The sequence below is a fragment of the Bos grunniens genome, chromosome 13 (genome assembly GCF_055505025.1).
Source record: "Bos grunniens cultivar Pamir isolate PY7600 chromosome 13, Bosgru_T2T1.0, whole genome shotgun sequence".
In the NCBI taxonomy this organism is placed as follows: domain Eukaryota; kingdom Metazoa; phylum Chordata; class Mammalia; order Artiodactyla; family Bovidae; genus Bos; species Bos grunniens.
This window is the reverse complement of record NC_141177.1, coordinates 43668399-43691893: the sequence shown is the minus strand read 5'-3', so window position 1 is coordinate 43691893 and position 23495 is coordinate 43668399. Positions and strand designations below refer to the sequence as shown.

The window sequence follows — 23495 nt, the reverse complement described above, 5'->3', positions numbered from 1 at the left end:
ACAATAACGTGAATCAGCTATGTATATATCCCCTCTTTCTTGAGCCTCCCTCTCACCCCTCGAGGTCAACACAGAGCAAGCCAGGCTCCCTGTACTAACAGCAGCTCCCCACCAGCTGCCTATTTCACACATGGCAGTGCTTATATGGCAGTTCCACTCCCAGTTCATCCCAACCTCCCCTTCCCCCGACTGTGTCCACACGTTCATTCTCTTGGTCTATGTCTCTATTCCTGTCCTGCAAATAGGTTCTTCTGTACCACTTTTTTTTTCTAGATTCCACATCTATGTGTTAATGTATGATATTTATTTTTCTCTTGCTGACTTACTTCACTCTGAATGACAGACTCTAAGTCCATCCACATCACTACAAATGACCCAGTCTTGTTCCTTTTTCAGCTGAGTAATATTTCATAGGAAGGTAATTTAATGGAAGAAGAAAAATGACCAAATATCTTTTAGAAGAATGAATCACTAAATTCCATCCCCAGATGAAGGCAGATGAATTCAGGAGTGTTTGAATCCCCTGCAGCTCCCTCTTCTTTGGGTTTCCCCATCTTTTCTTCGTGGTAGATCACATCTCTGTGTAGCATGAGTCGCTGAGCAGCCGCTGGGGTGAGGTCAGGTCTCACCTGCCCTGAGACAGGGCTCACGAGCAGACCCAACTGGTTTCACTGCTTCTTCACTTTGAAAAGTAAGCAAGCCCGTTAAAAAACCTGATCTTTAAAGAGTCACTTGATATTTTAACTTGCTGGGTTAAACCTGCTGAATAATCAAAGCCAGTTGGCTTATGTTGATAGAACCCATGTTACAAAAGAATATTCCAAATTGACCATGCCCGAAAGATGGCCATCTGGTGACAGTGGTCATGAGGGGAGGCGAAGTGACCCTGACCTTGGGGCCCTGAGCTGGCTGTGTTCCAGCTCACACACCACTGTGTCTTCCTTGTGTCTGAGCACCTCTGAACAAGACACATCTTTCCCTGTGGATCCTCAGCACCTGGCATGGTGCTTGGCACGTAGGGACGGACATCAGATGGACATGTGACTGTCCGTCTGTCTGTTTCTGAAGTAGTAAACTACACTCAGCTCATTTCCTCTGCAGTTCCTCCCAGTTAAGATTCTAATGATTTAGAATTAGTTGCCAAATCCATCATGGTTTTGGTCTATGCTTTTCATTTACTCTTTCATTCAGTAAAGGGCTTCCCAGGTGGCTCAGTGGTAAAGAACCCACCTGCCAATGCAGGAGACATAGGAGATGTGGGTTTGATCCCTGGGTTGGGAAGATCCCCATGGAGAAGGAAATGGCAACCTACTCCAGTGTTCTTGCCTGGAGAATCCCATGGACAGAGGAGCCTGACAGGCTACAGTTCACAGGGTCATGAAGAGTCGGACGTGACTAAGCACACACACATGCATGCATTCATTCAATAAACATGTATTAAGTGCCTGCTGTGTGCTGTGTTCTATAGATAGAGTTATGAATAAGACTGAAAAAAGCCAGCCTTTCTGGATTTTATATTCCAGAGGAGGGCAGGCTGCATGTAAGGCTGCATAAATATGGAAATAAGACCATTTCCAATGGTGCGAAGGGCTAGGAAACAACTTCAAGGAGCAAAGTGTGATAAAGCAGCTCCAGAGAGGAGTTGAGGTGGCCGGGGCCGACGCTGAGACACAGCCAGGCCTGCCAGATGCAGGGGGAGAAGAGTCCAGCCGGAGGGCACAGTGGGCACAGAGGTCCTCGACGCGGAGACGTCTTGGAATGTCCAGGAACCAAAGCTGCAGCAGAGTGAGCGGAGGTCAGGGCCACTGCATCACGTGGCTCTCTCTGGGCCTGGGCTGAGGTGGCTCTTTCCACAAAGCAAAGGCAGTGACCTGCCAAATTGTGCTTTGAAAGCTTACTGCAGCTGCCATGGAGAATGGATAGTAGCAGCTATGAAGAGGCTCCTCCAGTTTTCCCATGCGAGAGACGGTGGGTTGGACAGATGGGTGCCGAGTCAAGTGGTTGGATTTGGGATGTTTTAGCATCAGGGTGTGCAAGATGTGCTCTAAGCTCCAGTGAAACACCCAACTGCCCACTTAACTCTCAGACTTACCTCACCAGAACTTATGATCTCCCACCTCTGTTGTGGGCATGGCTGGAGCCCCCCCCTTCCCCCTTCTCCCACCCCAACACTACCAGTCCAGGGTCCCTATCTAACACCATCCGCCCCCACCCCCGACCCCTGCCGTGTAAATGTGGCCTTGGAACTCACAGCTACAAAGAGGTCAATCCTAAAGGAAAGCAGCCCTGAATATTCATTGGAAGGACTGACACTGAAGCTGAAGTTCCAATACTTTGGCCCCCTAATGCAAAGAGCCCACTCATTGGAAAAGACCCCAATGCTGGGAAAGACTGAGTGCGGGAGAAGGAGGCAACAGAGGATGGGATGGTTGAATGACATCAACAACTCAATGGACATGAGTCTGAGCAAGCTATGGGAGATAGTGAAGGACAGGGAAGCCTGGCGTACCACCTTCCGTCCGTGGGGTCACGAAGAGTCAGGCTTGGCGACTGAACAACAATGACTCAAAGCTGCCCCCTTGAGGTAATGGCAGGGAGCCACCTTGCCCAGGAGCTCCCCCTCTGCCTGGTCCTGGGGAACCCACGGCCTCCTGAAGCCCTGCCTCAAGGTCTAGCCAACCCTGGGCCACACTTCACACCCAGGGCCCCCACTAGGCCCAGACTCCAGTTCAGATCTCTTCCCACTCAGCTCCCAGAGAAAAGGGCCAAGAGAGTCTTCACGTTTCCATGTCCAGAAGATGTGGTTCAGAAGGGAGTTTGATCGTGCTTGCAGAATGGAGCAGTGGTCAGCTGTGTTGATTCCACAGAGGGGCTGTGGTGAGCTGGTGGCTGAATTGGGCTTTGATCAGAGCTGCTTCAGAGCAGATGGGAAGTGAAAATAGCTCAGGAGGGAGGTTCTGACCTGAGAACTGCAGACGCCACAGAGACCAGTTTGGAGAAGTCTTCTGTAAGTGGAGAGAGAACTGGGGAATACTTAGCAGGCAGAGTGTGGAGGGGTTTGTCGAAGAGGGGAGGATGTGAGTCTTATCTGTAGTGAATACAAGATGCAGAAGAGAGAGGCCAGGGACAGAGCTGGACAGCTTTCTATCCTAACAGCCACAGGGGCAGGGTCCTGGGAGAAAAGCAGGACTTGGGTGAGAGGACAAGGCAGCTCTTGATTGCTCCTGTTTTCTCAATACAGCGAGGTCATCAGCTGAGATCAAAGAAAAGCAGGAAGGGGCACTGGATGTTTAAGGAAAGAGACAGAGCCATCTCAGAGACCAGAAACATGAATTCGCTTGCATGGTGTCTGGATTGCCAGGCAACACTGAGTGCCCGTTAGATTCCATCCTGAGGATGAACAGGCGTGAGAGCCAATCTGGCAGCAAGGTCATGTGGGTTCTTTCCATCTATGTTCTGCTCCTCGGGTGCAGGAGGGAAGCAGGCAGAGAGCTGGGTGGCATGGAGGCTGAGAGGATGAGGCAGCTGAGGGTGTTTCCAGAGGAGGGTCCTACAGCTTCCTCCCTAGGGATGGCCTCTGTAGCCTCCTTCCCCGTCCCAGTGACCTGGGTCCATTCTGAGAAAGTGAAAAATGGAATGGTCCCAGAAGTCAGCAGCGAGGCCGTGATGCCCAGCGTTCACAGGATACAGCTGTGATCAGAGCAGGACCCCCTGTGACCTGGCCGAAGACAGGACAGGGAGGGGACACATGACAAGGACCACGGGACAGCCCTCCGCTACAGACACGAGTGACCAGGGATGGCTCTGCGTGCACGCTCAGTTGCTTCAGTTGTGTCTGACTCTTTGCGACCCCATGGACCGTAGCCCACCAGGCTCCTCTGTCCATGGGATTTCCCGGGTAAGAATCCTGGAGTGGGTTGCCACGCCCTTCTCCAGGGGATCTTTACCCCGAGAAAGCCCCGGGATGCTTCTGGCCCTGTGTTAATCCTCCCTCCTCCTGGATGGAAACTATCTTGTCGTCCAACTGCCTGCCACTAACAGGGGACCTGCCACACTTCACCTCTGCCCTCTGCCCTTCACCTCTATCCTTTGCGGAACCACCCACCCAGGCCCACGTGCTGGTTGGTACTCAGCCCCTCCCAGCTCCTCTTATCTCGATCCCCCGGGGCGCCCTGCTCCCCCCTTTCACACCTCCCACCCCCCACCCGCAGCAGCAGCACAGTCGCCCTCTGCTTTCCCCCTGGGCCCCGGGACCTGTGCCTGGTAGGCCACAATTCACTCTACTGTATTTGGGGTCACTGGTGATACTGCTTTGCCCCCCTCCTCCCTCCACGTCCGTACCCCGCCAGCCCCCACGAGATGCTGGTGTTTCCCCAGCTTCTCATCAACCCTCTCACCATCCCTTCCTCGTGTCTCCATCATCGCTTCCAACCTGGGATGGCTCCTCACCCCTTTGCTGTCATGAGCCTTCTCTCATGAAACACACAGACTGGTATTTTGTAGAATGCCTGCCCCTTTGGGTCTGTCTGATGGCTCTTGATTCACTGCAGGCTATGCCTTCTTGCAGGAATGTCAGGGGTGATACTGCATCCCTCTCCAAGCATCTCAGCAGCAGGGACACAAGGCAGATTTGTCCTCTCACTCATGTGAGTTCTCACTGTTCAGTTCAGTTGCTCAGTCATGTCTGACTCTTTGCGACCCCATGGTTTGCAGCAAGCCAGGCTTCCTTGTCCGTCACCAACTCCTGGAGCTTACTCAAACTCGTGTCCATTGAGTCAGTGATACCATCCAATCATCTCATCCTCTGTCATCCCCTTCTCCTCCTGCCCTCAATCTTTCCCAGCATCAGGGTCTTTTCAACTGAATTGGTTCTTCGCATCAGGTGGCCAAAGTATTGGAGCTTCTGCTTCAGCATCAGTCCTTCCAATGAACACCCAGGACTGATTTCCTTTAGGATGGACTGGTTGGATCTCCTTGCAGTCCAAGGGACTCTCAAGAGTCCTCTCCAACACCACAATTCAAAAGCATCAATTCTTTGGCACTCACCTTTCTTCATAGTCCAGCTCTCACATCCATACATGACCACTGGAAAGACCATAACCTTGACTAGACAGACCTTTGTTGGCAAAGTAATGTCTCTGCTTTCTAATATACTGTCTAGGTTGGGCATAGCTTTTCTTCCAAGGAGCAAGTATCTTTTAATTTCATGGCTGCAGTCACCATCTGCAGTGATTTGGAGCCTGAGAAAATAGAGTCTCTCACTGTTTCCATTGTTTCCCCATCTATCTGCCGTGAGGTGATGGGACCGGATGGGATCTCAGCAGGACGGGCGTGAGGAGGATCTGTCCTCACCTGTGTTAACTGTGGTCCCTGGTCAAGTGACAAATGTGCAGGCTTCTCTATTTTTACCCTCATCATCGATCAGTGACACTTTAAGACCATAAACATCCTCCTTTCCAGTTACTTTAGCATTCATAAACAATTCTTGCCTGAAAAGGATTGTTACTGTCTTATTTGCCAAAGGTTGATTTTTGTCCAACTCCATCATTCATTCTGTATGTATTACTTGGCCATCGACTCTAAGGAAAGGTTATCGCTTCTCCTCTATTTATTCACTTATCTATCTCAGTGTGCACTTGCGGATTCTCAAAACATGGTTATATCTGTTCCTCTCATTAATGTCGTTTAGGGAGATAAGATGATTGGATGGCATCATCGACACAGTGGGTATGAGTTTGAGCAAACTCTGGGAGATAGTGAAGGACAGGGCAGCCAGGCATACTGTAGTTCATGAGGTGGCAAAGAGTCAGATGCGACTTAGTGACCGAACCACAACAGGGAGATAAGAACTAGGAATATGTTAGCTGAATTTTAGTTCTTTGTTTTTGGGAACTATAAACCTGAAAGCATAAAAGTGACAAAGAAAGGGAAGAAACAGCATGTCATTTGTCATCATCTCAATAAAAGCTTTAGTTTAAAAAAACGTATTCACTACAAAACATTTTTTTGTAATGAAAGGGAATCATTTTAAACATGTACAGATCACAATTATTGCAAATCGAGACTGAATGTGTTGGATATATTCTGCACCAGAGAGTGATTTTTATCCTAAGCAGTCCTTTAAAGTTTAAAGAGCAGTTCGTTTAACCAAAAGACTCATGAGCCAGCAAAATACCTTGTTTCCGGGGTTTCCTGGCTCCTGTGGCCTCAGTCTCACAAAGCGTAATTCCACTGGTTCCTTTGTTCCACCCTCCTCGGGCTTGTTGGGGGGTATGTGTACATATATACACTTTTTTTTCCTTTCCCTACAGAAAATAGATAGGAAATGGCCATGGCTGTGAGCGTGGCTGAGTGGCTGAGTGGCCTAATGCTAGCCTGTGCTCTCTGCAGCCTAATTAAAGGAAAATGGTTGTGCTTTCTATGAAGAGAGATGCAGAATGAGAGGAGGGGGCACAGGAAGGGGAGCTGAGCGCTAAGAGCCTGCCTTTCTCCGCCGAATTAAATGCTAACCTTGCCTCCTCCTCCAAGTCCTGAATTTATATAACAAATCAATGTACATAGCTGGACAGCTTCCAGGGCACTAGACTTCTCGTCCAGATTCAGTTAATGCAGCCCCTAAGCAACCAGCAACGTGTAGGAAACACCGCAGATGGACCTAGAGGGCAGGTACGTGGAGCCCCAAGTCAGCCAGCTCCCTGGGCTCTCACCCCGGCCCCTCCCCACAACCGCCAAAGGTCTGGGCAGGCACTGTCCAAGTTTCAGTGGGAATATAAAGGTCAACTTAAATAGGAACAAAATTCTTAGCTATATAAAAATCATGCTGCTTCCACGAGAAGACTGTTTGCTCTGGCAAGTCAGACACAAAAAGCAGGTCAGAATAAAACCTAGTCTTGCTGGGGGGCCAGTATCATTATCCCCCAGGGCTTCCTCTCTGCCTCTGCACATATCCAACCAACAGCTGGGTTAACCGATTGGACTGACTGGCTCACTCTTCATAATAAACAGAAAAAAAAAAAAGGAATGCCATGCAAAACACTTTTGATTGAACTTCCATCAACTCAGACCAAAATAAGCAGTCGAGGTCACAGTTTATTTATCCCCACCTGACTCTCCAGGGCACACACAACTTCACAGTCTCGTCATAAAGTCCATTTTAACTTGATCGCAGCTAAAATGAATTGCTGCTCTAAAACTGCAGCCAGTTACTTCCCTGGTGGCCCAGTGGTTACGAAGAGTCCACCTGCCAATGTGGGGGGGTGTGGGTTTGATCCCCGGTCGGGGAAGATCCCACATACCTCGGGGAGCTGAGCCTGTGCACAACTACTGAGCCTGTGTGCTATGCAGCCTGTGCTCCCAACAAGGGGAGCCACCAAAATGAGAAGCCTGCACACCGCGACTAGAGAGTGGCCCCTGCTCGTCACGCGGAGAGAAAGCCCACACGCAGCAACGAAGACTCAGCACAACCATAAGTAAAAAAATAAATATAAAATAAAAACTCATCGTTGAAAAAAAAAAAAAACAAAAAACCCTGCAGCTGAATGAATTCACGCAGACAACCCTGGAGTGGAGCAAAAGCAGTCCCGAAGAAGAACTGCAGAGTTACGCCAAAGACAGACTTTCAATCGAATGAAAACAAAGGGTGTTTAATCATTTATTTGGTCTCTAACTCACACCAGAAAGGATCTGAGGCTGTTTACACAAATATATACAGTAGGATAATTAAGAACAACAGCAGCCGCAACAATAATAACAACAAGAAGAACACGTTACACAGTGGTCTGTGGTGGCCTAAATGAGAAGGAAATTCAAAGAAGAGGGGATTTATGTATATGTATAGCAGATTCACTTTGCTGTACAGCAGAAACTGACACAACATTAAACAACTATATTCCAATGAAAATTTTAAAAAAGAACACAATACACACGGGGCCCTCCCCACACTGAGCCAGGCACACAGCCAGACCTCTTTCCTGCAGGGTCTCCGAGAATTCTGATAGTCATTCTTTGCAGTAAGGACCATCCGTATCCCCATTTTACAGCTATGAAGACTGAGGCTGGGAGGTTAAAGCAACCCAGCTCAAGAGGACATCAGCTAACAAGTGGCAGAGCAGGGACAAAGAGAAAGGTCGGCAGTAAATGGGTGAGTACAGGCAGGTCAGCAATGCAAAGCTGAGTCCAGGTGGAGAGACGGCGCCCTCCACAGCACAGATGTGTCAGCAGTGAACGCGCACACTTGGCTTGGGCTTTCTTCCAGGACAAAGCAAGAAGGGAAATGTTTATCGGTGGTGAGAGGGCCAAGATGCCCAAGAGAAACATTTTCCATTTTCTAAGATGAAGCCGTTTTTCCTGGGCTAAGTGTCCAGGATTCAGAAAGAGCAAACTGCCAGCAGACAGGTCTTTCAGAGAATCAAGTAGGAACAGTATTTCTGGAAACCAAGACTCCGGAGGCGGGGCGGGGGCGGCATGGTTGGGGGGCGGGGATAGGGGGAGGGGGCAAGCAGGCGGCACTCCATCCTCAGCACCATCCGGGCACCCACCCTGACCCAGGACCAGTGTGTCTGGGGCTCCATTCTCTTGGACTCATGCTTAAGAGAGAGAACACGGCCTCCTGGCAGCGTGGCTCAGGACCGAACGTGTGTCCATTCACAGGAGACACATCACACAGGTGCCGGCACCTCCAGCAAACAGCAGCCTCTCTCCCAGAGCCTCTGCCACTAGGTGTGCCTGGCGTGCCCAGCTCTCAGGGTGCCCGGCAAAGGCAGTGTCAGCTTCCGGTTCCTGGCATACCTGGGTGACCAGATGAACACCCGCTTTGTGGAGCCATGAGCCAATCAGCAGGGAGAGACAAGTTGCTTACCAGCTATTCAAAAGAACAGAATTTTGCTTTTACTGCCAGGGCACTGAGAGGCATATTTCCTTAGAGGAGTAAACATCCATTACCTGGTGATACCAGTTCCAGATTTTGACAATAACCAAACTATATTCAGGGGAAGCTTGGTTTTCTGTTATACAGATCTTAGGCAGGTTGACAGAACTGATTATCAAATAACTGGGCTTCCCTGGTGGCTCAGACGGTAAAGAATCTGCCTGCAATGCAGAAGACCTGGGTTTGATCCCTGGGTTGGGAAGATCCCCTGGAGAAGGGAATGGCAACTCACTCCAGTTTTCATGCCAGGAGAATTCCATGGACAGAGGAGCCTGGTGGGCTATAGTCCACAGAGTCACAAAGAGTCAGACATGACTGAGCAACTAACACGTTAAATAACTAGTTTATTTTGCTTTCAAAATCCTTCATCTTATCTTTCTAAATATGCCTCAAAGCAATAGATGAACTATTGATAATGATTCTGGCAAACTCAAGTCGCACAGGAAATAGTCACGTCAAACTTCCATTTCAGTGTTTGGGGTTTTTAGTCACAGCGTGTCATGGGCTGCATCGCTCCTATAATACATGGCATCCCTGAGTAAATCCACCGCCCCAGAAACGTGGAATTTAATTTCCAAGCAAACCTACGGCTAACTGGAAATGCTTATTTGTTCCTATTCTTATTTTTTTGAAAATTGTATTGAAATGAACAAATCCAGTTTCTTTTATGGGCAGAATAAAAACGACCAGAATGCACCCTCACAATGGGAACACAAATTGTTCTCTTCTCTCCTCTGCATTTAAGCCAACTTGGGCCAGATGGGGACGTGGAAGACACCAGGGTCTCCCATGGGCTTGGAGGTGACTGTCGTATACAGAAAATTGTGTTTGTGTGTGTGTGTGTTTCCAGAATGTTAATTTGGGGACAGATTTGAATCTAGTGAAAGACATGTTCTCATTCTGGGAACTTCAATTTAACACACTTTCCCAATTTTCATAGATTTAACGTTAAGACAAGGTTTTTAAGTAGATGCTATGGAGTTTATTGGGTATCATAGCAGATGACATCCTTTCTCTCTTTGCTCTTCAGAATCCTGATTTATAGGGTGTTATTTTGTACCTAAAATAGATGACAATGATTCCCAGGCTCTCCTGCAGCCAAGGAAGCCATTTGACCAAGCTTTGGGCAGTAAGATATAAATAGAAGTATTATGTGAGATTTCTAGGAATGCTTTCTAAAATAAAGAAAAAGGACCCTCAGTTTTCCTTTTTTCCATCCAAGAACATGTCTATGATGACTGGAACTCAGCAGCCATTTTGCTCCATGAGGTCAAGGACCCTATGGTTTCTGCTGTGATCTGATTTCTAAGGAAACATCATGTCAGCCCCTAACACCTCACCTAGACTTTCTTTATATGAGAAAATTACAGTTATGCCTTTTTAAAGCCAGGATTAATTTGAATATTTTTATAACTGCAAACAAACTTAATCTGCCTAATGCAGGGGGTACTAGGGAAACTGGGGTGATTCAGAAAGTTGCTAGAAAGACTCAGGAAATGATGTTTGATTGTGCAGTTGTTCAGAGCTGGAACTGTCAGATCAAGCAGAATAATGATTAAGACGCAGTTTGGCCACTTGTTAGCTGTGTGACACTAGGTCACTTAACCTCTCCAAATCTATCTTCTCACCTGTAAAATGGGCCAGCAAGCCCCACTTTAGAAGACTGGATTCACAATGACATGAGATAATGCACAGGAACTGTTCAGCACAGTGTCTGTGAGTTTGTGTCCCCAAATGAGGTGCTTCCACCATCAAGTAAGAAAAAAACATCGTCCCCGGTAGCAGGCAAGGTGCTTTAGGCAGTAGAGGCACACGTGACTAAAGATGGCGTCATTTCAGTAAGAATAAGACAAGAAGTGCAAGGTTCATATCAGACCCACGCTTTCACAGGTGTGATTGCTTAGAACAAGACAGTGGACATTCTTTCTGTTTTAAAAAAAAAGCAAATCAATCCAAGGGTCATTTTTGAAAAAATGAATAATTCAGACTATATGAAAACTGATGGGTTCCCTAGAGGCTGAAGTTTGGCAAACACTTGCCTAAGAGGAGGGGATGTGGAAATGCAGTGACCGGAAGGATGCAGACTCACTTGGCCTTCTGCCTCAACCCCGGTCCCCCGCCCCCACACCCCCACACATCCACCTCAGTGTGTGCCCTTTGGGGCCAGGGACCACTGCTTCCCTTCTCCAGGTCACACCTGGCCCCCGGGGTGTCTGCACTTTCTTCCTTCTGTGTGTGGAGTGTCCATGAGAGGGCCAAGCCCCCCCTCCCAGCCCCCCCAGCCTCCTTGTAGAAGGAGAATATCTGTCCCCACCCTGAGTCTAAGGTGCTGCCCACACAGGAAAGGGACAGCACCTTAGAGAACATCAGGCGATGTTCCGTGAGAACATCACACTCCCGGGAAGGCCTGCAGGCGCCCCCACCCCCCAGGAGAAAAGGCAATGCTTAAGCGAGTTTCTGGCTCAAATAAACTTCTGGATGTGAGTGAGTAGCAGCTGGGAACCCTCTTATCAGGTCCCAAAGCAAAAATTGACTATTATCACACTAAGATAAAATTAGAATGCTTTTCATTAAAAAAAAAGCGGGGGGAGATCTTGGAGAGAGAGGTGTATTTCTTCTCTGCCCACTCCCTCCCTTTTCGCAGTGGTATGTAGTTTGGCATTTCCAGGTGGGCCTTGCTCTTCTGCAACTCTCCTTCCCTACTGCTGGTGAAGGGCCCTGGCCTTGGGGCTGAGTCCGCTGAGTCCGTCTTTTCCCCTTGCCAGTGGTGGGGCTGGTTACCAGGTTCCCACCCCATTGATGTGACTGTGTCGATCCATGAGGTTGAATGACCAGATGAGGTTGAGCTCTGGAGAAGTCTGATCAATTCCTTAATGATTGGACCACATCGACCAGAATGGTTAATTCAGTTCCACGGGCTGACCTTTCCTAGGCCTTCTGGGAAAAAGTGGATCATTTGCAAAAGTAATGGAGAATTTAAGTCTCCCCCCAATAAACCAGGACAACCATTTGCAAAATGAACAGAGACTGTCATGTCCTCTGTTTGGGCCCTGGAGAATTTGTGTAACCTTTTTTTCACAGATGTTTAAAAATGCATTTAGTGATGTGGGAACCCCAATCTGCATAGCCAATTAGAAGCCGTGGTATAGCCCTGCTCTTACCCAGCTGGGTCTCCTGAAGACTTTGAGGCCACCAACTATGAAGGTGACTCAGTAGTCCTGTTAGTCTTCCCTTTTTGATTGTAAATTGGGAAAGAAGTTGCTATATTTTATTTCTTTAAATTTTAAAAATGGTTTCTTTTATTTGGCTGCACCGGGTCTTAGTTGTGGCATGTGAGATCGTTAACTTGTGGCATGTGGCATCTGGTTCCCTGACCAGCAATCAAACCTGGGCCGTCTGCACTGGGAGCTTGGAGTCTTAGCCAGTGGACCATCAGGGAAGTCCCTCTATTTTTTTAAAATTCACATTGTTCATGGAAGTATACATTTCCCCAAAGCCTAGAATTATGCCAATCATCCATAGCTCTTGGGGTCATTAATGCAGACGGTACCCCGACTCCAGCCAGCCTTGGCAAGGATTCCAGAAGCCCCTCTCCTTTCTACAGAGAAGGAAAGAAACTGAAGCACAGAAGTCATTCAGTTGGGTAGGAAAACTAGATTTACAAGTTCATAAAATAAAACTTCTTTCTAACATCCTGATATCAAAAGGAGATGATCTTTGTTTGACTCAATGTCCTCATCCTTCGAGGTTAAATTCAAAGTTTTTCTGATTTTTAGAGCGAAGGCTGCTTCCATATTTCTAGGCTGGTTTTGAGGACTCCACAGGGGTCTGTGCCTCTCTAAAGCCCGGCTCTCACCCACCCTAAACAGGGTCACTGCTCTAGTGCAGAAGCGCTCCACGGAGGGGGTGAGGGGAGAAGCAGTCCCAGGTGTCCTCACCTGCTCCTTCAGTGCCCCCGAGGGCCAGCCTGTGCTGGACACCATGGGGCACACTGCCCACATTGCATTAGAGGTCAAGACACACCCTGGGGCACTTCCCTGCACCGTCAGGAGTGCTCCATGCACTGAAGTGGGTGGAAACCTCAAGCCCTGAGTCAGCTCCACAGAGGAGGTCTGTGTGGACTTGAGCGTGGATGGCACCAGAGGAGGTGAAGACGTGGATATGGGTCCTTGGGGCTGCCCACAGGCAGGAGGGCCGGGGTGGGAAGTGTCTTGAGGGAGCCTGAGACCCTCCCCGCAGGGAGAAGACAGCAGACGGAGCAGCGGGCAGTGTGAGCGCAGCTTTGAAGCTGGGAGAAGTCTGAACTGGACACGGCCCCCCAGGAGGTGCCCTGACTGTGCCACCTCCGGTCAGCACCCCTCAGCCCACAGCTGCAGCCCCCACCCCGGGCGAAGGGAGGATGCCTGGGAGCCCCACAGCCCACAGTTCGCTGGGAAAGGCAGTGGGTTGCGGCTTTTCCAGAACTCTAGTTCCCCTGTGACTGTGACGGGTGCCGCCTGCCATGACGGTTAAGACAACATGCCCACACGCTCCGTGGTTACGCCCAGCTCCCCAGTGTGGGCGCTAGCACTCTGTCACCTCCTTGTAAGTGGCACCACTGAAGCTGCAGTCAAACTGAGAAGGAGCTGTCGATGACAGCTGGTTGGTTTAGTTTTAAACTAGACGAACTCTGGGAACACGGGCGGCCAACAGCTGGTTGCAGAGATTATCACCTTCTGGACAAGATCCTCAAGTGCTTGACCCCAGGAGGCAGTGGTGCGAGACTGAAAGGACAGCAACTTCCGGTCTCCTGAGTCTGCAAACCGCTGGCCGGGCTGTCAGGAGCATAGCGGTCGTTGAATTGCCAGGTGCCACTGCTGCTGGAGGCCATCGGAGGGGCCACGAGCCCCAAAGCAGCAGCAGGAAACCTGCAGGAACCTCAGCTTCCTCTTCCACCCCCGAGTCTCCATGCAGACCAGCTTGATCCCTTTCAGAGGGTTAAGGCTCCCCAGGCCTCTGTGCTCAGCCTCACGGATGGAAGTGATGGAGACCTGGGTGTTAGATGATGGGCCCCTGGGTGGGGTGGAGGGCTGCATTCATTCTAAGAGAAGTGGGTTTCCCCAGAGTCCACTCTTGGAAGCAAATGACAAAGAGTCCAAGAGGTAACACAGAGGCTGGGGCAGTGAGGGTGCTGAATAGGGACGCACCTGAGTGGCACCTGGGCAGTTGGAATAGAGCTGTGCTGACACCAGGAAGGTAGCTTCTTCTGTGCAGCAGAAGGCTGTGGCTGCAAACCCTGAAACCAAGTGGCTAGGAACTCTGATGCTGCCATGGAAACGCATACGGGGTGAGGAGGTGGCATCTCAGCTGTGCAGTAAAGGTGGCAACAAACTTAAAAGCACCCATTCGATTCTCACCCAGGCATTTTAGGGGCTTCCCTGATGGCTCAGTGGTCAAGAATCCACCTGCCAATGCAAGAGACACAAGAGACCTGGGCTCGATCCCTGGGTCAGGAAGATCCCCTGGAGGTGAGCATGGCGACCCACTCCAGTATTCTTGCCTGCAGAACCTCACGGACAGAGGAGCCTGGTGGGTTACAGTCCATGGGGGTCACAGAGTCAGACGCAATTGAAATGACTTAGCACACACGCATAGTAGTTTTGAGATTTGCAAGTTTACGATTCCCTGAAGCTTTTCTAGAAGCTACTGAGACCTAAGAGGGAGGGACCATCTTGGCAAAGCTGTGCTTGAGTGTACGCACTTGGGTGTCACTGATGCTTTGGTCCATGATGCAACCGTCTGAGATGTGTCAAAGCATCACCTGGCTAAGCTGATACCTGCCCAGGCGGCCGGCTCCACATCAGTGCCTTTGTTCCAGGAATCAGACGGGTGTTGGATGTCGGCCTGAGTTTGTGGGGGTCCAGAACTCCAGGCAGAACCTCCATCGACTTCATTCATTCAGGATTCAGCAGTCTTGAGTCAGTCACAGCACTGACAGGTTTGCACGAGCGCCTTCTGGAACCCCCGGCCCTCCCTCTACACCCCAGGGCTCAGGCTGACCGCCCTTTGAGCCTGGGCTCACCCACAGCTCTCCCCCTGTCCCTGTGAGGCTCGCTCCTTTGCACGACTGCCCATCTTGGGACACTTTGCAGAGTTTTGCCACCTACTTATTGAGTAGAACTTTATATTAATTAAAGAGCCATCAGGGCCAGGCAGTGTGGAGTGTATATCATGCTGTGTGCAATTCGTGCTTGCGTGCCAAGTTGCTTCAGTCATGTCGGACTCTGTGCCACCAGCTTGCCAGGCTCTTCTGTCCGTGGGATTCTCTCGGCAAGAGTACTGCAGTGGGTTGCTATGCTGTCCTCCAGGTGATCTTCCTGACTCAGGGATCAAACCTGCATCTCTTACGTCTAACCTGCATTGGCAGGTGGGTTCTTAACCACCAGGGCTGCATTCATCGTTCCTTCCTTTGTTCCGTGAACATCTGTGAGATGCCTGTTGCACACAGGTACTGAGCTAGATGGCCGTGGACCAATTACATAGCACAGCTGAGTGGACCCCTGCCTCCAGGAGCATCCTTCCTGCCCATCACCTCCCTAAGCTCAGCTCCTGCCCCCCTCCCATTCTGCTTATCTCCACCCACCTCCTTGAGGACTGGGCACATACCTGCCTCCTGGCCTTTGCGCCTGCTGGTCCCGGAAGGTTCTTTCCCCTGAGTCCCAGGTGGCTCACTCCCCATCCCTCGGACTTTGCTGGCTAAGTCACTGTCTTAGGAGCGAGCCTTGCTCTGACGTCTCCCATCCTCACTTGATTTATGTTTCCTCCTAAGCCGTTCTCCCTCACATGTTGAACATGGACCTACTTATCGGTTGGATGTAAGCTCCTCAGTGGCAGGGATGTTTGTGTTGGTCCCTGCTGTTTCCCAAGTACCCAGAACAGTGCTGGGCACAGAATGGGCATGGAGTCAATATTAGTGGAATTAATAGTGGGATGAATATATGACCTGAACCACAAAGTAGGTGGGTTAGCATGAAATTAGGTCATATTCTGGACAAGCTAACAGCTGATAGGTGCCAAGCAGTGTAGCTGAGAGCCAGGCTGGTCCTACACGGGCTTGACACTGCCCTGGTCCTTTAGTGCCGTGGTGTCCCTGGGCTCATTATGTCCTTCTCAAGAATTATTGTCAAGTTGCAGATAACAGGGACTACCCTGATGGTTCCATAGTTTAAAATCCGCCTTGCAATGTAGGGGGTGCTGGTGCGATCCATGGTTGGGGAACTAAGATCCCACATGCTGTGGGGCAAACTCAACTAGAGAGTGAGAGTCCATGCGCTGCAACAAAAGATCCCACATGACGCAATGCAGCTCTCGAGTGTTGCAATGCAGCTCTCCCACGCAGCAGCCAAGTCCTGATGCAGCCAAATAAACATTTTTTTAAAATATCAGAAAAAAACAGAAAGTGCTCATCTGCATGTGGGCACCAGTTTCTCTTCCCCTGGGCACACACCTGACGTCCACTCACTGTCCCAGGAATGCCGGGGGAGCCCAGCCCAGTGGGCCTGCCTGACACTGAAGATGTTTCCTATTCCGAGACACTGAGTGTGAAGAGGAAGAGTTCAAATACCAGTAGAGGTTCTTGGTTCTTCCAAAGAACGCAGCAAACCTGCGACAATCCCCTGTGAATAAAGGATGGCCATGCTGTCCCCCACGCAAGAAAGCATTTGTTCAGATAGTTTTTCAGGGCCAAGTTAGCAAAAGAGGGCCGCCAGCGGAACCACTCTCAGAAGAGAGATTCAATTAGGCGTCTGTGCAGTTGCACGAAGGCCGTGTCGCAACACCGAGGTGGCCTGTTTTTCTGGTCATTATTAATCCAGAAACCTTAATGATGAACAACATTTGTGTTATTGTCTCCCCAAATTTAATTTGTTTATGCAGCAGTTCAGTTAATCCTGCAATCTGTTTTTCTCAAACGGGTGCAGATAATGGAGACACCGTTCTTTACAAGTCTTCAGGCTTTTAAATTCTGATAAAATCAGGATTCTTCACTGGGTCTTGCCCCAGCTCTGAACTAAACAACTTTAAATGTAATTATGGAAGCTGGCCTTACATCAGGGACATCCATTTACAAAATTGATTGGCCACGCTGTTCCGCGAGGCATTTCGTGAGCAAACGATTACAAAAGAGCCAGAACTGTAATTTATAAAGGCAAAAAAAAAGCAGATAAATACTTTATTAGTGGTAATGAGAGGGTTTCCAACTAACTGAACCTTTTTCTTCCCTCGCCAGCTACTTCACGGAGCCGTGGTGCATGGCCCTCTTTCACGATCGTTTTATTGATCTCCGGAAAGCGTTACACCAAATCTTATCCTCCAAGGAGGTAAGCGTGATTAACGGATATGTGAGTTATTCCTTGCAAATTAGGAGTTACAAGCTGTTGATCATTTAGACTTTTCCCTACATTCTCACTTTATGGTTTCACTTTGAAAACCAACTGTCCTTCATTTAAACTATGGAGTCCGTAAACATAGATGGTGATATTTCAGGGAAAGTGGGTTATTCAAATCTCTGATACGAGGCAGATTTCTTTTCCTCTTTTACAAGTACCTGTACTTTCATTATCAGCTGACAGTGAGGGCTGAAAGCAGGTAGTGGGCTGTGCCTCCTGGTCCCCGAGCATGAAGTCTATGCTCGTATGGTTTCTGTCCACATCTGCCAGCTGACTGTTAACTATTTGTGTGCACATGTTGTTCTGAAGGTGTCAAGGAAAGTCAACAGGTGTCCAGATGCACTCCTCTTATTTTTTATTTACTTACTTAGTTTTTTGCAAATGTTGGTGTCTTTTTTTAAAATTCACTTTGGCCGTGTTGTGTGGTTATGGGATGTTAGTTTCCTGACCAGGGATCGAACCCATGCGCTCTGCAGTGGAAGCAGAGACTCTTAACCACTTTCCACTTTCATGCATTGGAGAAGGAAATGGCAACCCACTCCAGTGTTCTTGCCTGGAGAATCCCAGGGACGGAGAAGCCTGGTGGGCTGCAGTTCTTGGGGTCACACAGAGTCGGACACGACTGAAGCGACTTAGCAGCAGCAGCAGCAGCAGCAGCAGAAGAGAGTCAGGGAAGTCCCTAAACACTCTTCTTTTAAAACTGAAACTTCTTTCTCCAAGCAATTCACAATTAACTGCAGGTGAGGCTGCACACTGCACAGACTCTGTACTTGGCAAGAAATTTGACTCTGCCATGTAAATAGTAAAATATTTATGAAACTTTATTTTTTTTCAACACCTGTAGTCCTTACCAGAGTTGTGGGGAATTTACATGTTCGGTCAAGTATCCATTCGAGGTGCTTCGTTGGTTTACTCAGACAAGGGCTGGGGCTTGGCTGAGTGGTCTGACTGCCTAAATGAGCAGGTCCTGTGTCTCTGTGTCACCTCTTCGTGGGTCCCCAGGGTGTAGGCTGCCAATGCAGGAGACGGTAGTTCTGTCCCTGGGTCAGGAAGACTCCCTGGAGAAGGAAATGGCAACCCACTCCAGTATTCTTGCCTGGAAAATCCCATGGACAGAGGAGCCTGGCAGGCTACAGCCCATGAGGTCACAAAAGAGTCGGACGTGACTTAGCGACTAAACAACAAAAACCAAAATGAGAAAAGAATCTGAAAAAGAATATATATCTCAAACTGATTCACTTTGCTGTACACCTGAAACTAACACAGCATTGTAAATCAACTACACTCCAATATAAAGTAAAAATTTTAAACACCAAAGTGCCAAGTTTAAAAGTTTAAAAAGATTGTTAAGATAGGACTAGTATGCAAAGCAACCTACAGATTGTGTACAAGCCTATAAAAATCCCCATTTCTTTTTTTAGAAATGGAAAGGCCAATCCTAAAGTTCATATGGAAATGCAAAAGACTCCAAATTAAATTTGAGAAACTTTTAAAAAGTTGATGGACACACACTTTGCAATTTCAAAACTTAATACAAATCAGTGGTAACCAAGACAGTATGGTACTTATATAAGAATAGACATAGAGATCAACGGAGTAAAATTAAGAGCCAAAGTAAACCCATTTACATGAAAAGATGTTAACATTGTTAATCATTAGGGAAATACAAAAACCAGGGTCACAATGAGATATCACTTCACATCTACTAGGATGGCTACACTTTAAAAAAAAAAAAGAGGAAATAATGAGTGTTGGCAAGGATGTGGAAAAATTGAAACTCTCACACATTGCTAGTGGGAATGTAAAAATATTATGCAATTACTGTGAAAAAAATGGTTTGATGGCTCCTAAAAACTTATAAACAGAATTACTATATGATCTAGCCATTGCACTCCTAGGTATATACCCCCAAAGAACTGAAAATCACTATTCAAACGAATACTTATATATGAATGTTCATGGCATCACTATTCAGAATTACAAGATGGAAGAAAGAACCCAGATGTCCATCACGGGACCTGTGGATAAACAAACGTGGTCTCACCGTACCAGGGAACGTACTCTGCCATAAAAGAAATGAAGTGCTGATACATTCTAACAAGTGGATAAAGCTCAAAACACTGAGTTAACTGAAAGGAGCCAGACACGGGAGATCATGTGTTGTCTGGGGGGCACTGTGAGGTGAGCTGCTCACAGATGAACATGTTGGTGGGGGGGTAGGTAGTCACCCTGAGACAGGGCACACAGGAGAGGCAAATGCACAAAAAATGAGTTTACAATCTAGAGCAGTATTTGTCCTCCATAAATTTCAGAGTTCTATTTTGTGACTTTACACCATTACCCCAATGTTGGGCTTTCCTGGTAGCTCAGTTGGTAAAGAATCCACCTGCAATTCAGGAGACCCTCATTCGATTCCTGGGTTGGGAAGATGCCCTGGAGAAGGGAAAGGCTAACAACTCCAGTATTCTGGCCTGGAGAATTCCATGGACTTTATAGTCCATGGGGTCGCAAAGAGTCAGACACGACTGAGCAACTTTCACTTGACTTCACTTTTTCACCCCACCCCAAGTCTCCTCTAATTTTTGTATATTCGTTATATGTGATACAATCTATCTGGAAAATTAAGGAAAAAAGCCAACCTCAGCTCTACGTGCTTGGGCACTCAAATGTCTCAGTGCCTCTAATATTTACTTCTGGGCATCACTTGCCATTCTTTCTCTCTCCCATCTTTGTTGATCTGATTTGGGGTCCTGGCCTCCCACAGATGGTTCTTTCAAGTGATATATGTATAATCCCCACACCTGGCAGTGTCTCACTTATATAACTAAGTGATAATTACTGTATTTCTCCGTATAGTTTGAATCTATTTTTCTACCTATAAGTTCTTACTATTGATAAATTAATGATCCAATAGAACTCTGCAAGTTATCCACTTTTTTTTTTTGCTGTTAAAAATAAAAAAGAATTATTGGAAGGTCAAATAAACACATCATCAAAGTCCATCTTCTTTTAGGGTAATTTTCAATTACTGGAGTGTTCAGAAAGCACACAGCTCAAATCTCAGTGAAGTGCTTTTTATTTTGGCTTTACTGCCCACACAGTATGTGGGATCTTAGTCCCCCACCAGGGATCGAACCCATGCCCCCTGCATTGGAAGCCCTGAGTCTTAACCACTGAATTGCCAGAGAAGTCCCTTTTAAAGTTATTTTTATTTTATGAATGAAGTGCTTTATTCAACAATTGATAGGCAGATAGGTGATGAAGCAAGTAAGGTAACCATAGAAACCAGATAGTGTGTATCCGAGTGCCAAGTTCATCACACTGTCAACTTGCCTCTATGTCTGAATCCTTTTATAATAAAATGTTGGGGAAATCTCTATGTTATAAATGTGCACAGTGTGTGATTCTCAAGTGCAAATAACTTTATTCTCTCTGAGCCCCACACCTTTAAAGATAGCAATGAAATTTGCCTTTACTAAGAATTTAGTATAGGTTTTAAAAATCCCATTGCTTGGGGGCTGTAAAGTAAACCATCTAGGAGTTTTCAACTAAAAATGTTTAATCACCACCTTTCTTATTTTTAAAACAAGCCTGATCTACATATTATTTTTATCTGGAAATTAAGAGCTTAAAATTACTATGCTTGCTGAACTCTAAGACATTATGGTATGCGAACTAAGCCAGTCACAAAAAGAGAACTAGTGTTTGATTCCATTTACATGAAATGTCTAAAGTCAAATCATAGAGAAAGCAGAAGGGTGGAGACTTCCTTGGTGGTCCAGTGGCTAAGACTCCGTGTTCACAATATAGGGGGCCTGGGTTTGATCCCTGGTCAGGGATCTAGATCCCACATGCCACAGCTAAGAGTTTGCATGCCTCAACAAAAGACCCTGGGATGGGCAGTAAATGGTTAGTAGGGACAACTTGGGAGAATGAGAAGGGAATGGCTACCCACTCTGGTAAATTAGAGCTAACTTGATTATTCTAGGGCTTCCCAGGTGGCACTAGTGGTAAAAAAACAAAAACAAAAAAAACCTGCCTGCCAATGCAGGAACTATGAGACACGGGTTCAGTCCCTAGCCGGGGAATATCCCCTGGAGGAGGGCATGGCAACCCACTCCAGTATTCTTGCCTGGAGAATCCCACGGACAGAGGAGCCTGGTGGGCTACAGGCCATGGGGTCACACAGAGTCAGACACAACTGAAGCCACTTCACACGCACATACCACGCCGAGATGGACGGTGCTGATGGCTGCATGACGACATGAAGGTCCTTTTACCTCTGAGTTGGACACTTAAAAATAAAGTGGTAAATTTTATGCTATGTGTGTTTTGCCACAGTTTAATTTTTTTTTAATCTAGGAAAAAAAAAAAACAATATTGTGGCACTCAGCCCAAGTAATATCAGTATCTGCCATCTCTATTTTCCAGGACGAAAACCTTCCTTCTATGGAAGAGTTAGCCCGTCAGATCGAAGATGAGGAAATCAACCTGCCAGAGAAGCCCAGGAATTACCTCAAAAGAGTTTTCCAGGAAACCATCTACAGGCCTCTGGTGGAGAAGAGCATCCTTGACTACCTGCACTACAATCATTACCACCTGCCCATGTACGCGTGGCCGGGCATCATTTAGCTGCGGCCACCGCCTCCACGTGATCGTTTCCATGCGTGTCGTTTCGGGAAGTGCTCCATAGAAGCAGGAAACCTGGCTGGACCGCCGGGCACCATCCTTTTCTGCCGCCACCAGATGCCTGTAGTTCCCTATCGTCCCAGTAGGTGGCGCACGGTGGTGCGACTCGATTCTGGGGCACGGAGAGGCTTTACCCACACCAGGCGTGTTCCTGGCCAGAATAACCCAGATTAGCAATAAAATGAGACCGTTAGTGTGCAAAACTTGTTTTTTTTTTTTTTTAATAAAACCTTGGGCATGTTTCTGTTTGATTTCCTGAAAAGCCCTGCCACCAATGCTGTTAGTCCTTTACATGTTTTCCTGGTCACGTGGGTGATAAAAGAAAATTGTATACCCAGGACGGAAAATTAGGAATACAGACGCGGCGAAATTATCTCTATAATCCAACATCAGGACTGGTTGCATAGACAAGCTTACAGGGGGTTTTGAAATGAGGGGCCTGCTCTTACGACCTGTATATTACATTTCTACTTCCTGTTGCAGATTAGGTGCATAAATGCATCGAAAAAACTGGCAGATCAACCCAGGTTCACGGGCACGTTTTAGATTAAAAAACGGTAGTGGGAAGTTAATCTGGGTCATTTCCTTTGACTCTCAGTGCTGTTGCTTGGCACTGGGGCCCTCTGGTACCCGTCACCTGTAATGTGGGTCAGTAGCCCACTTTCTCGTAAATAAAGCACATTAAATGCCTTCCAGAAAACACATGGATTCAGGAACAACAGGTAAGACATTTCGTTTATTTGGATATCTTTTAAGCAGATAGTGTGATATCATTTGTGTCTGAATTTTTGACCAGCAGAGGTTAAAACTGGCTTTCAGTTTTCATTCTTTTTTTTTTTGTATTTATGTTAACATTTAGCAAAAGTTGGAGCAATTGTAATGACTACACAGCTACTTGGAGGGCACAGCCACTTGGAGGGTAAGTCATTACAGAATTATCCCCCATTAATAAACTAATACCTCTCAAAAAATAAAATGGTTGTGGAACACCAGGCTCTGATTTTTCTAAAGCAGGCAAAAGCAAGCAACAAACTCCATTAATTCCTGCACAAATATGTTTTACACAAGGGCAGGGGTGGGGGGCCCAGTGCCCACCATATGGTATAAACTGTGCTATTCATATGGGGAACAGTCAGTACTAGTCCCCTCTTCAAACTGCAAGCCCAACACGCATGGAACCATGTTTCAGGGCCTGTGAATGAGTTAGCTCAAGAAACTCTCTCTTTCCCCCCCTTCCCCTTCCTCTGAGAGGCCCTGGATCAAAGACATCAGCAAATTGGAGTGAGTTTCTGTGACAGGCCCTGGGACCTTGGGTGGAGATGAACAGAACAGTAGAGGATAACTGGTGATGATTTCTGTGACCAAGTATTACCATTAAAAAGCTTCTAGTCACATAAAAGTGACCCTATACGACAGTGGCAACCTTAATGTCAAACCGTGCATAATTTTATGGT

General features: G+C 47.5%; 1 protein-coding gene across 1 annotated transcript in view; it reads left to right on the top strand.

Annotated features, from left to right (window-relative positions):
- Positions 1–22244, top strand: part of CFAP61 (cilia and flagella associated protein 61) — a 247955-nt gene extending 225711 nt beyond the window's left edge. The window contains 2 exon segments of the mRNA XM_086333756.1: positions 17193–17283; positions 21784–22244. Of these exon segments, the coding sequence (XP_086189882.1) occupies positions 17193–17283; positions 21784–21984 (292 nt within the window). The 3' untranslated portion in view covers positions 21985–22244.
- The last annotated feature ends 1251 nt before the right edge of the window (positions 22245–23495 follow it).